Source organism: Heloderma suspectum, chromosome 1 (genome assembly GCF_057233095.1).
Source record: "Heloderma suspectum isolate Gila_16-S chromosome 1, 16-S_ref, whole genome shotgun sequence".
Lineage (NCBI taxonomy): Eukaryota > Metazoa > Chordata > Lepidosauria > Squamata > Helodermatidae > Heloderma > Heloderma suspectum.
In genome coordinates this window covers 359,287,316-359,300,762 of record NC_139458.1, presented here as the reverse complement: position 1 = coordinate 359,300,762, position 13,447 = coordinate 359,287,316, and the positions used below count along the sequence as shown (strand labels likewise).

Below are 13,447 nucleotides of genomic sequence, written 5' to 3'. Positions count from 1 at the left end.
CAACATGTAGCAGCAATTTTCCCTGACAGTGTGAGCTCCAGATGGAGATTCCGTTAGTTCTTTGGGAGTCTAATGATTGGTGGTGCTCAGAGCCCTCTGTCTGGAAGAGCCTTAAGTTGATAAAAGGCACTCCAAGCCACCAAGGCCACTGATGCCTCCAACAACTGCTGCTGTTGTTGTTTGCAACAACTGCTGGATCCTAGAGCACCCCAAACTATTTCCCTGATTCTTTAGGGGGAATGCAACCTCCTCCAGAACACATTGAATACCACTCATTTGGGCAAATGAACTACCCACCAACAGTATCTCCATCTTGCCTGGATTGAGTCTCAGTTTATTGGTTCTCATCCAGTCCATTCTTACACTTGGGCACTGATTCAGAAGATCCATTGCCTCAGTTGGTTGAGCAATGACTTCCTTTCGGGTTGGAAGTCATTGCTCATATAAGATTTGTTCTCAAAAAATCTGTGATAGTTGTGGATGTTCATATGCTTTTAAATTATATTCCTGTGATGTGGGGTTTAACAGATGAACAGCAAAAGTGGTCTTTGAGAGCCCTTGCAGTTGCAAAGAAACACATACTTCAAGCCTGGAAGGATAAACATGCGCCACCATTCAGTGGTCTGAGACCATTCAGTGGTCTGAGGATCTTACTGTTCTTGCTACATTTGTAAATATATACACTACAGTTGTCAATTTTATCTGGATGCTTATTTAGATGTAATGGACTGCTTATATGAATGTATACGTATATTTGAAATAGAACTGTTGAATCCTTTTTTCTCTTCTCTTTTTAAATTAATGGTGTTGTGAATGGTTATTGTAAATATGTTTTTGGTCATGTTCTTATTTTGTTTTTGTTATAAGTGAACATATTTTTTTTAAAAAAAATGAAAAGGAGGGAGAGAGCTGGATGTCATCTGCATATTGGTGACACCTCAGTCCACATATCAGGATAACCTCTCCCAGTAGTTTTATGTACATGTTAAATAGCACAGAGGATAAAACAGAGCCCTGTTCTGTAGAACCCAATACAATAATTACCAAAGGGACAGAGCATAACACCACCTTCTGGAATCAGCCATTCAAGAAGTGAAACCACTGCAATAAGTACCTTTGACACCCAAACCAGACAGCCTATCCAGAAGAATACCATGGTCACAGGTATCAAAAGCCAGTTAGAGGACTAGGAAAATCAACAGGGTCACACTTGCCCTGCCCCTCTCTCAACAAAGGTCATCTCACAAGGAGACCGAAACAGTTTCCTCTCCAAAACCAGGCCTGAAGCCCAGTTGAAATAGATCTAGAAAATCAGTTTAATCTAAAGGTGTCTGGAGTTGGCTGGCAACCTGCTTGAGCACCTTGCTCAGAAAGGGAATTCTGGCAACTGGCCTGTAGTTGTTTCCATCTTCCAGGTCCTGTTTTGGTTTCTTAAAGAGCGGTCTAATCATAGCCTCTTTTAAAGATGCTAGTACCACACTCTCTCTATCAAGGAGGAATTTGCAACTCCCTTACAAATTCCAATAACAGGCCAGCAAAAGCAGTGATAGTGATGCTTTTTGGTAGCTTCTTCTGTATGTTAGAGATGAGACATTTGGATATGTGCCTCTATGCGTAATGGGTCAAAAGTTGTACTCATGTGCTTAGGAAAAAGTGAAACCTTGGCACTTACTATGGTAAGTGTGTGTGCAAGTCCACCCAAATTCTGATCGAGAGACAAATACATTACCAGGATTGTATGGTATCATCTAATGACTGGAACCTTGTAAATTAGTCTGAAATACATTTAGGCCCTGCTGTTGTACATTTTCTGTTTCATTTCTTAAAATTAGTTTGAACCCAATGGACATTCCCTAATTATAGTTCTCTCTTGGTCCCTGCTTGCTTGATCCATACCAATTATTACTGTGCTGTCTGCACAAGATAATAAGACTTGTCTCCTCTGCCCTAGCCTCTGACTTTTCTTCCTTGCTGATTGTTTTCATTTGGAAAGTACAATGTTTGATCAAAACAATATCCAGGAAGTGGTCTTCAGTGAGTCATAACTTACCAGTAACATTAGATCAGGAAAAATATTCAAATTCAATCAGGACTGATCTGTGGTTGGTACCTGCTATGGTTTGATTCTGTTACACATACCCCCCTTCCCCAAGAAGTGAGACATTCCAGGGACCATGCTATAACTTTTTGTTTCCTTTGGCTGAAGGAACATGGATATTAGAACATCTTTATAACATTCTAATTTATTTACAATAATACAAGCAGGACATAATGGAAACAAGCAGATTACTAGAATTAAGCTGCAATCCTATACACACCTATCTGGAAGTAAGCCCCACTGAACTCAGTGGGACTTACTTCTGAGTAAACCTGTGTAGAATTGTGCTGAAAGACCACAGATCCCCAGATAATCAATTTGTGCAGCCTTTCAAAGATTGCACCCCAGTTCCTTCTAGTGATTGCCCCTCTTTCTTTCTGTGTTACTCCATTCAGACTGCAAAATGCTTCTTGATGTATCTTCTCCCACTTCTTAGCAGGACCAGAGTTGCATTCCCCAAGCTCTGATGGGTATCTGATTTCAAAAGCTGGAGAATGGTTTCAAGCTGTCAGAAGACCATCTCCTGTCATCAGTTCTTACTGATGAAATGTCAGCCAACCTTCCTAGATGATTAGCAAACAATCAGCCTAACAAAGCAATAGGTCCGCCACCAGAGAGTGTCAGAAAAACTTCTATTCATCTACTAGCACTGCTGTTGTAGGTGTGTCTAGCAAGAAAATGCAAGATTCTCAAGAAATTTACACACTGCAAGAGAGAACTGTGTGAGCAAGGAAAATTTTTGCTGTTCAGTTTTTAAAGTGGCTTGTCTCTTTAGCAGTGGGAGCTGCTGCAATGAAAGTAGCAAACAATGCTCCAGCTATATGCACAGCACATGCCTGCCTTTGATTCCTGGTTGTCATGTTCCAAAAGGGGGATAGCAACATGCATACAAAAATAAAATGAGTTATTCACAGTTATGCATCAGTGCAGTGGCAGATCTAACCATATAAAATGGGTTTTCTGATGTTTTATTGTTCTCTCTTTATAGTCCGAGATCGTGTACGATCAAAAATGGAAAGAGACATTTTGGCAGAAGTGAATCACCCTTTCATTGTAAAACTTCATTACGGTAAAGTGAATTCATATACACCTATGGACATTTTCAACTGAATATATATCATAACTTGCTCATCAAATTCATTGACTGGGTTCACACTGCGCACTAACCCATCATGGATGACTGCCTACAATGGGTTAGCATGTTGCGTGAACCTGGACCATTCTTATCAGGGTGGGTTGTTTTTCCCAGACAACCCACCCTGATAACCAACAATCTGCAGTAGGGGTTGTTTTACCCACGATGGATTGGCATATCATGCAAACCCAGACATGCCAACCCATCATGGGTAAAGGGATTGGGCAGCTAGCCGCTTGGCAAGAGCAGCAGAAACCCCTGCCACTCTTGCCGAGCAGGGCCACAATTGCCATTTACGATCATGGCCAAACTGCTGCCCATGCCCTTTCCCCTCTTTAACAAAACCCTTTCATGCTTTCACTTAACCTATGAAGTGGGAACAGGACCTTGTCAGCTAGCCTTCCCCCTGATGTCCATGTGTTCAGTTGAACACTCGATGGGGCCCCTATGTGTGCACATGCATTGTTTATATGTAGTGGCCCTGTCATGCATTCAAACTGAACGTGGATGTTAGAGTGTGTGACCAGAGGGGTGCACCTTTGGGGCTATGGCTAGTTGGGATGAACTCATTTTCTCCTCACACATTCAGTGAATGCATGAAGGTATTTTTTGTAAGAAAGGAGTGTGAAAGGAGTTCTTGCCATTTATATAGAGAGTATATTTAAACTATTAAAATAATGCTAACCTGGCTTCTTTTATCCCTCCTGATCCATGAGCAAGTCATGACTTGTATTTGTTTGACCCTGGTTCTCCTGTGTCTTGTGGGAAAGCACCTTAAAAATGTAGTAACACATCTGTAGATTTGCAAAAGGAATGTAGTGGGTTAGCCATAGGAATATGTGTCAGGGAGCTATTCACAAGTGATAACTAAGAAAGAGAAGAGTGCCATATTGGCATGATAACTGAAACAATAGTAGTGATGGTGCTAACTTCTGTAAGCCAACACTGTGTTGCTGTTCTGAAGTTATGCTAGCAATTCAATAGTTCTTGCAATTTCTACGGCCTTATAAAGTTTGCCCAGATTTATTTATGTGAGTGAGTTTCATGGTTCTGGGGATGTTATCTTGATGTTTGTAGCACTCTGGCTTTCTTACAGGGGCAAAAAGAAAAGGAGAACAACAACACCAAAAATGGTCAGAGAAGCAAAAAGAGTTAAAACTCAAAACCTGTGGCTGAAAGAGAATGCAGTGGTTCAAATACCCTGCCCAGCACATTTCAACAAAATATCATCCTTTTGGATGTGGTCATTACAAGTTCCCTCTATTTCAAAAGGTGCTTCTTTGGTGTTCTATTTCATATGGTATATTCCCCAAGAAACTCAGAGAAAACATCTTTTGAAAAAGGAGAACTTGTATTTTTTTTTTGGTCATCTCGAGGAAGATATTTGTTGAGACATATTGGGCTGTGTGTTTGAACCGAGTTGAGATCTCATGTTGAGGTTTACCGCCCCTTTTGCTTCTCTTTCTGATGGGAGAGCCGATCTGCCTCACATATAGTAGCAATGGTGCCTAACGAAGTTTACAGTGGCCCATTGTAATTAGGGTTTTCTCAAGTTCTTTATTAAAAATCCAGCATTACCATCTTTTTTCCACTGTAGCATTTCAAACAGAAGGAAAGTTATATCTTATACTAGATTTCCTACGAGGAGGGGACCTTTTCACCAGACTTTCCAAAGAGGTAAGTCCAGTAGACTATTTCTTTGTGTAGAAAAACAAATCAAACTAACTATATATCAGAGTATATGTGTCTCTTCACAGCAGAATTCATATTTACAGTTTCTGATATATTTATCATGTTCAAGCCTGACATTTTATGCTTCCGTAAACCACTGTGAAAGTAATGATATTTCATATATTTGTTTGTGTAATCAATTAATTAAAATATTTTTATCCTGCCTGACCACACATTTGGGAGAGGCAGAACAAAACAACAGAAGATAAAAACAACGACAGTCACATTTAAAATACAATGACAACAGATTAAAACATCAGTTGCACAAACTACTAATTATACATATACTAATAATCTTTATTTATTTATAGGATTTTACCCCTCCTTTCCATTCCAGCAGTTTATAATACAAGCTGCTGGAATGGAAAGGATACATAGATTGTACTCCTGTAATACGTAGGTTGTACTCCTTCCAGCGCCAGGTGAAGAAGACCTTTTTATTCTCCCAGTATTTTAGCATTTTAGCTTCCTAGTCTTTTAGCTCTGGTGTTTTAAATCTGTATTTTAAATCTCTGTATTAATGTTAGGTTTTATTCTGGTTGTACTGTTATACTGTGGTTTTAAGCTTTCATATTTTATATTGTTTTATGCTGTGCTTTGTGGTTTTAATTTTTGTGAACCGCCCAGAGAGCTTTGGCTATTGGGCAGTATAGAAATGAAATGGTTGTTGTTCAGTCGTTAAGTCGTGTCCGACTCTTCGTGACCCCATGGACCATAGCATGCCAGGCCTTCCTGTCCTCCACTCGCAGAAACCATACCAAATTAGAGACAACTAATATAATAATAATCCAATAAAATTACTAAGCAACAGCAGAGCAAAATCACTAAAAAATATAATAGAACGATTGAAAAAAGTAAGATAGAGGAGGTAAATCTAGCCAAAACTTTATCTAAAGGGAAAAGTCTTCCCCTGGCAGCAAAAGACCAGACATGACGGGGCAAGTGAATTTCTTGGGATAGAGAGTTCCATAATAGGGGTTCCATTAATGGGAGGACTGTGGCCTAAGAGACGCGAGGCGGCGGCGCTGAGCTAAGAGAGAAACATCAGGGGAGGAGCTCAGACGGTTGAACCAGTTAGCGATGTGTGAGAGGCTACACGGGGAAGCATCATGCGAGGGGTGGGACCTCCCTGCCTAAGTTAGCCTGGCCAGATAGCCTCCCCCCATTTGAATCCCCTGGAGGCATTCCTTTGCAGCCAGAGAGTCTTTGAGGATTTGCATCTGTAATTTGCATCACAGGTAATGAACCTGTGAATAATGAAATAAAGGCATGAGACTGAAGCCTCTCATTTTGTGTGTGTGTGTAAGTGCTTAAGGAAAGGGGGGCCCAAGGGATTTGTGACAGCTTGCCCGCAGTTTGAAAGGGAGGCTATCTGGCTGGGCTAACTTAGGGAGGGAGATCCCGCCCCTCGTGTGATGCTTCCCTGCGTAGCCTCTCACACATCACTAACCGGTTCAACTGTCTGAGCTCCACCCCTGACGTTTCCCTCTTAGCTCAGCTCGCGTCTCTTAGGTCACAGTCCTCTCAAGCCCCTCATCCCCCTGCTCGCTGCTTCTCACGAAGGGGGTTAAGGAGGAAGCTTCATGCCTGGCCATCTGGGAGTTGGTAACCTGAGAAGCACGCCTACCCATATCTGAACTGGCTTGTGAAAATGCCTCCCCCAGTTCTGGCTGCTGCTGTTCTGAATCTGAGCTGCTAACTGTCTCCCTGCGCTCAGAATCAATCCTGACAGCAGGGGTTGTGAGAGTTAAACAGCTCTCACATAACTCTAGAGCAGACGGCAGCCCCTAGGGTTAACCAACTCAGTCATTTCCTGCATTCAGGCATCCTCACACCCATCTGCAGGGTAGATCTCAAGGGGTGTCCGAGATGGCTGGCTGTGCAGTCTGGGTTGCCGCCACACTAATTAATGATCTGATTGCTCACCAATTAGTTCCCATTGTCCCCATTTGTGACAAGGCTGCACACAAAAATAGAGAGGGCTACCTTTTTCCTTTGTACAACAGAATGTCATGACTGTGTCTAAAAATCTAAGATAAATTATACCAGAATAATCTTCTCCATGTGATTTGAAGGGTTGTAGCTAAATACACACACATTTTTTTTGTCTAGCCCTGTCCAGTTATTTCATGGGTGCCCAGTCTCATATATGAACTTAATGCATGAACTGGTTAATTGGAGATGTAGGCAACAGGGATTCCCATGTTTCAGTCACTGGTTTGGAAGAGGGCTCCCCCCCCACACACACACACAAGGCCCACTGACTCTAGCAGGGTTTCCCGTTGTAAATTGCTTGTGAACGACACCTACACAATTCGAGAAAAATTTTTAAAAATAAAATTGTCAAAGCAGTAAGGCTAGTGGACAAAAGGGACAGGGCCTTCTCAGTAGCTTGTGAAACGCTGTCCCATTTGATGTCTTCCCCACCTTTCCCAGCGTTCAGGCGGGCCCTAAAGACTTGCCTGTTTACCATGGCCTATAACTGAGTTAGGACCTTATTGGGTGCACTTGTACATATGTGGTTTTCTGGTTTTAGCTGTTAATTTTGGTTGTATTATTGTTTTATTGTTGTTTTGTTATTGTTATTGTGTTTTTAAATTCTGTATGCCACCTTGGGAGGGTTTTCCTTAAAAGACGGATTATAGAGAGATAAGAAAGATTTAAATAAGTATGATTGTCATATTGTGAATGCAACTACCACATGGTATCATGGCCCATAACAGGACTTTTGAAGGCTTATTTTAATAGTTCTGGATAGAAAGTGCTGTAATCTGCCCATAAAAAGCAAAGATAGCCACACTGATCATGGAAAATACTCCTCCAGAATCTGCAGCTGAAGGTTCCATTTGCTCCAACCACTCGGTGATACTAAACAATTTGGCTTCAATTTACTTGTTTGCCTAGGGCATCACCTAAATTTGATTTCTGGCATTGTTACTATAGTGGAAGTTGGGGGTTTCGCTCCCTCATAATCTGTGGAGATCTTTGCAAGAGATGCTTCTTCAACTATTGCTTCCAGAGAGGATCTGTACCAGTCTCAGCAACCATGGTATCTCCTCCTCTGATGGAAGCTGTCAGTGAGTGGTCTGTGCTTATGGTTTACCATGTGATAACAATGAACATGTACTTCCACACTGCAGCTATAATGTATGATCCAGTTCTAGGTGTACTTTACTTCAGAATAAGTTCCATTCAGTGAGTCTTTGGCTGAAGACAGATATATAAAGGAAGCTGAACACTGTCATCTCTTTTCTTATATTAACATTTGTCTCTAGCACACCAGCGTATCAGACAGTGATATATAATTTGTGCCCCTTCCTGCTTGCTCACCTGTCCATTTGCCACTGCAACCACCTCCATCATCTTAAGAAACAAAATGCCCCGCAGTTAGCTTTCTGAGAAGAGAGGAGGCTGGCACCTTCAGCTTCAGGCAAGTTGTTTCTCAGATGGAGGAGGAGAATGCAAAAGCACTAACATCCAGGTGAAGAGGAAGAATGACATATTAGCATTTGATTCTCTGGTGTGCTAGAGACAGAAGATAATATATGCATCACATTGCTGTGAGCGTCTTTTTAATATTACATCGGTCTTCAGCCTTTAGACCAGTTTGGATACTATGTTGCTGCTCTAGAGGTGAAAAACCTCTATGGTAATGTAACAGGTGTGCAGAGAATCTACCTTTGGAAAATGTAGAAGGGAAAATTCTTCCATAACATTTCAGAGTTTAATCACTAACCAGATGGCGCGCGTGTGTGTGTGTGTGTATATATATATATATATATATATATATATGAACATGTTTTAATATGGTCCTTGTTTATGGGTTCAGTATGTTTTTCTTTAGGGTGTAATTATTATTTATTTATTTTTATTTATTTATTAATTAAATTTCTTAATTGCCCATCTGGCCAGTCACCTGGCTACTCTGGGCGATATACAATAGTACAACAGTTTAAAACAATAAAATTACAAGTGCATTTCAAATACTGATCAGGCTGATACGTTTCTCTATGGGCAGTAAATTGAAAAAGCCAACGTAGGCATTAATTAGCAACATGGCCTCTCTGATTTTTTTAAATGTTTTTTTTTTATGGCTTACAACAGCATCCCTCTACTGGTACCCTCCAGATGTGTTGGACTACAGCTCCCAAAACCTGGAGGGCACCAGGTTGAGGAAGGCTGACTTACAAGGTTTATCACTTCCTTTTTGCGAAAAGGAAAAGTGATGGTAGTGTTTGTTTGGTGTGACTTTAAAGAGGAGCAGAATAGCTTTCAGTGCTGAAAATTCCACCATTCCTACCTATATGATGCTTGAGAGAAAGGAGAAAGTTGTACAGCACTTAAACCCTGAATGACTAGATTACATGTATTATTCTTACAGGGAAAAGTAAGAGATATTATTGCTGCATGCAGATATGCATGCCTAAGAGTGCAATCCAATGTTTCTCTCCTCAGAAGTAAGCCCCATTGAGTTCAATTGGACTTACTCCCAGGTAAATGTGTATAGAATTGCAGCCTTAGTGGTATATAAACCTTTCACTTCCCTCTAGTGATAGATAGCAGCACTGTTATCCACTGTTCTTTGCGTGCAGGGATATTAAATTTTCAGAGATCCTGTGATTCTGGGCTTCCTTTGTATCTTTTACCTCTATGGGTGGCACTAATAGTATCATCAGCCAAAGCAAGCAAGTAGGTGAATCCTACACATCTCAAAGCACACGATCCTACTGTTAATCAGTGTAATTGATCAGAAATCATGACTCCCTAGCCCATCGCCCCCCCCAACACATGCACGCATGTGCGCACACACACGCACACACTTTAACCACCTGGATTGTAAGCCAAGCTGGTTATGTTACATAACCCGTGTGGTTGTATAGTGATTAGAATTGTTGAGAATATTTATAAGCTTGTCTGCAAGTTACTAGCAGTGTTGCAGTTAGTTAGCTCATGGGAATTTAGGCCACAGCTAGCCTTAGGATCTTTATAGCCTACAGTGTGGTTTCCTGTGATTTGTTCCTTTTGCTCCTCCCCTTCCTTCCCTGTCCCTCTCTCTCTGACCTCCTCCATTGCTGGGAGCAGTTGTGTTAGCTCTCTTGCTCCTGCCAGTGTTATAGAACACAAATGGACTGAACAAACTGTTCTTTGAAATTGTACACTGTACCCGCATATTATATGCAAGCATATTGTGAGTAAAACTTGTTTTTCTTTCCTTCATCTAAGGACAGTGTGGTCTCCTTTTTAGCCTTGTGTGCATATGGGACTGGTAAATACTCATTCTGTTCTGCCTCTTCTTTTTCTCTGCTAACTGCCTTTCTAACAAGAGGCATCAATACTAAAAATTACCCTCAAGAATGTCAGACTAAGACTGGACAGCCCCATGCTCCAGTCCTTACTCTGCCATGCTGACTGGATGAGCCTGGACCAGTCATGACCTCCCTCCCTACCTCCTTCGGCTGTTGTGAGGTTAAAATGGAGTGAGGGGGAGACACCATGTATGCTTGTTGAGCTCTTTGGAGGAAAGGTAGGATATAAATTTCAATAAATGAATGAAATAAATAAATAACAAATCAGGGCCAATTAATCCATATTGCGTGATCTTTTGTATGCATTTGCAGAAACAGCAGAACTGGCAGTGTGTGTCTTTATGGGAAAGCCAGGAATGCACTGACTCAGAAGAGCATGAGATATGATTAGTCAGTGGTTCCGTATTTATGATAATTGAGTAAATTAGAATCCTTACTCCACTCTCCAGCCATAAACAAAGACTGACAGAGTGAGGAAAATCCATTCTTTCACCACTCTGCAGTTGCAATAATTGCTAGTACAGTGGTCAATTAGCATATATTAAGGAGGATAACCAATCAGCATTAAGTAACTTTGAGAATGTACAAATGCTAATTTGGATTATTATTTTTGAATGTCCTCTCCAAAACCCCTGCCTTATGGTCAAGTTGGCAATAGATCAGTAACTCCCTGTGCCAAAACATGTGGGTATTGTTTTTAGCAATACTTGACAATATTATTAATAAAGGTGCAACTGTATAGCTACCAAAATGTAAACCATTGGTCGATATGAATATGTAGATATTTTAAACCAAAACATCTAAGAAATGTAACTGTTGTAGAATTTCAGTTATCCACTTGCGGAGATTATCTTTTAAAGACTTCTTTACTCATCACACTCTCTGAATAGTGCTAACTATATAGGTGCTCCTAAATAGTCTTTTTCAGTGGAGAACAGAAGGCTGTGATGCAATCAAGACAATGGAATGATCTCCACTGTTAACCTATTGCTGCTCTGTTCTGATTGCTTTCCTGCTGAACATCCCCACTACTGGCACCTGGATTGTTTAGTAGGGAAGAGGAATTTTAAATCAGAAACCATCAGAATTCCTGTCAGGCAGCACCATGTCATTGTTGGCACCAAAGGGCAGTAGTTATGAGAGCTAAATTAAAGGTTTAAGTATGTATTTTGAATTATCCACTCCCACCAGCACTAAGCAGATCAGTAAATCTGGCCAGATTTAAGCATTTATTACCATGTCGACTGGAAATGCCCAATTTCTTGTTAGCAAAAATTCAAGAGCTCTTGGCAAGGGCACTGTGGCCTAGCGTAATCACAGATACTTATTTTTCCCTTCTCCAGTCTCCTGATTCCGCTGCTATATTGAGAAAGACTATAGTTTTCAGTCTTTAGGAACATTTCTTCCGAGTGACCTGGCTGTAGACCAAATTGTCACACTGGCTGTTTTCCTATATAAAAACATACGAATTGGTGTAATTCTTTATCTATTTACTAACAATATTTATATGCTGCCCAATAGCAGAGTTCTCCAGGCAGCTTACAATAACAATTAAAATGATAAAACACAACTATAAGCAATAAAATATAATGCAATTTTTAAAAAACACCCTCCAGCAGCAGAGAATAAAATCAATATAACAAAAATCTCTCCAGCAACACCAAAATTTAGGTTTCAAAATGAAGGGTTTAAAAAGCCTATGAAAATAGAAAGGTTTTCACCTAGAGTTGGAAAGACTCTAGAGCCAGGTGAGCCTTTCTGGGAAGAGCATTCTACAGCCTGATCCTCTTTCAAAGATAGAGACTACAGAAAACTTCTAACAAATGTTGATTTACTTGAAGGAAATATCATGGAAATAAAACTATAGTTCAATGAAATGTTAATTTCATTGGTGCTGTTGCACTCATGCCCTGCTTGTGGGTTCCTGGTTGACAACTGGTTGGCCACTGTGTGAATGGAATGCTGGAGTGGATGGACCCTTGGTCTGATCCAGCATGGCTCTTCTTATGTTCTTAATGTTTATTTAATGGAAGATTAGCACCCATCAACCAAGGCTGTTGTTGTTGTTCAGTCGTTCAGTCGTGTCCGACTCTTCGTGACCCCATGGACCATAGCACGCCAGGCCTTCCTGTCCTCCGCTCTCTCCCGGAGCGTGCTCAAGTTCATATTCATTGCATCCGTGATGCTATCTAGCCATCTCATCCTCTGCCGTCCCCTTCTCCTTTGGCCTTCAGTCTTTCCCAGCATCAGGGTCTTTTCCAGGGAGTTTTCTCTTCGCATTAGGTGGCCAAAATATTGGAGCTTCAGCTTCATTATCTGTCCTTCCAATGAGCAGTCAGGGTTGATTTCCTTTAGGATGGACTGATTTGACCTCCTTGCAGTCCAGGGGACTCGTAAGAGTCTTCTCCAGCACCACAGTTCGAAAGCATCAATTCTTCGGCGCTCAGCCTTCCTTATAGTCCAGCTCTCACAGCCATACATTACTACTGGGAAAACTATAGCTTTGATTAGACGGACCTTTGTCAGCAAGGTGATGTCTCTGCTTCTTACTATGCTGTCTAGGTTGGCCATAGCTTTCCTCCCAAGGAGCAAGCGTCTTTTAATTTCATGGCTACAGTCACCGTCTGCGGTGATCTTGGAGCCCAAGAAAGTAAAATCTGTCACTGCTTCCATTTCTTCCCCTTCTATATGCCAGGAAGTGATGGGGCCAGATGCCATGATCTTCGTTTTTTTAATGTTGAGTTTCAAACCAGCTTTTGCACTCTCCTCTTTCACCCTCAACAAGAGGCTCTTTAGATCCTCTTCGTTTTCTGCCATTAGGGTGGTATCGTCTGCATATCGGAGGTTGTTGATAATTCTCCCAGCAATCTTAATTCCGACCTCTGATTCATCCAACCCGGCATTTCTCATGATGTACTCTGCATATAAGTTAAATAAGCAGGGTGACAATATGCAGCCTTGTCGTACTCCTTTCCCAATTTTGAACCAATCGGTTGTTCCATGTCTGGTTCTGATTGTTGCTTCTTGACCCTCGTACAGGTTTCTCAGGAGACAGGTAAGGTGGTCTGGTACTCCCATCACTTTAAGAATTTGCCACAGTTTGTTGTGATCCACACAATCAAAGGCTTTAGCGTAGTCAATGAAGCAGAAATAGACGTTTTTCTGGAATTCTCTTGC

The 13,447-nt window shown here is 41.2% G+C and overlaps 1 protein-coding gene across 1 annotated transcript in view; it reads left to right on the top strand.

Annotated features, from left to right (window-relative positions):
* The window catches only part of RPS6KA2 (ribosomal protein S6 kinase A2), a 186,090-nt gene that overhangs the window by 77,289 nt on the left and 95,354 nt on the right, over window positions 1–13,447 (top strand). The window contains exons 4-5 of the mRNA XM_084827999.1: window positions 3,087–3,167; window positions 4,831–4,910. Of these exons, the coding sequence (XP_084684125.1) occupies window positions 3,087–3,167; window positions 4,831–4,910 (161 nt within the window). The remainder of the gene's footprint in view (window positions 1–3,086; window positions 3,168–4,830; window positions 4,911–13,447) is intronic.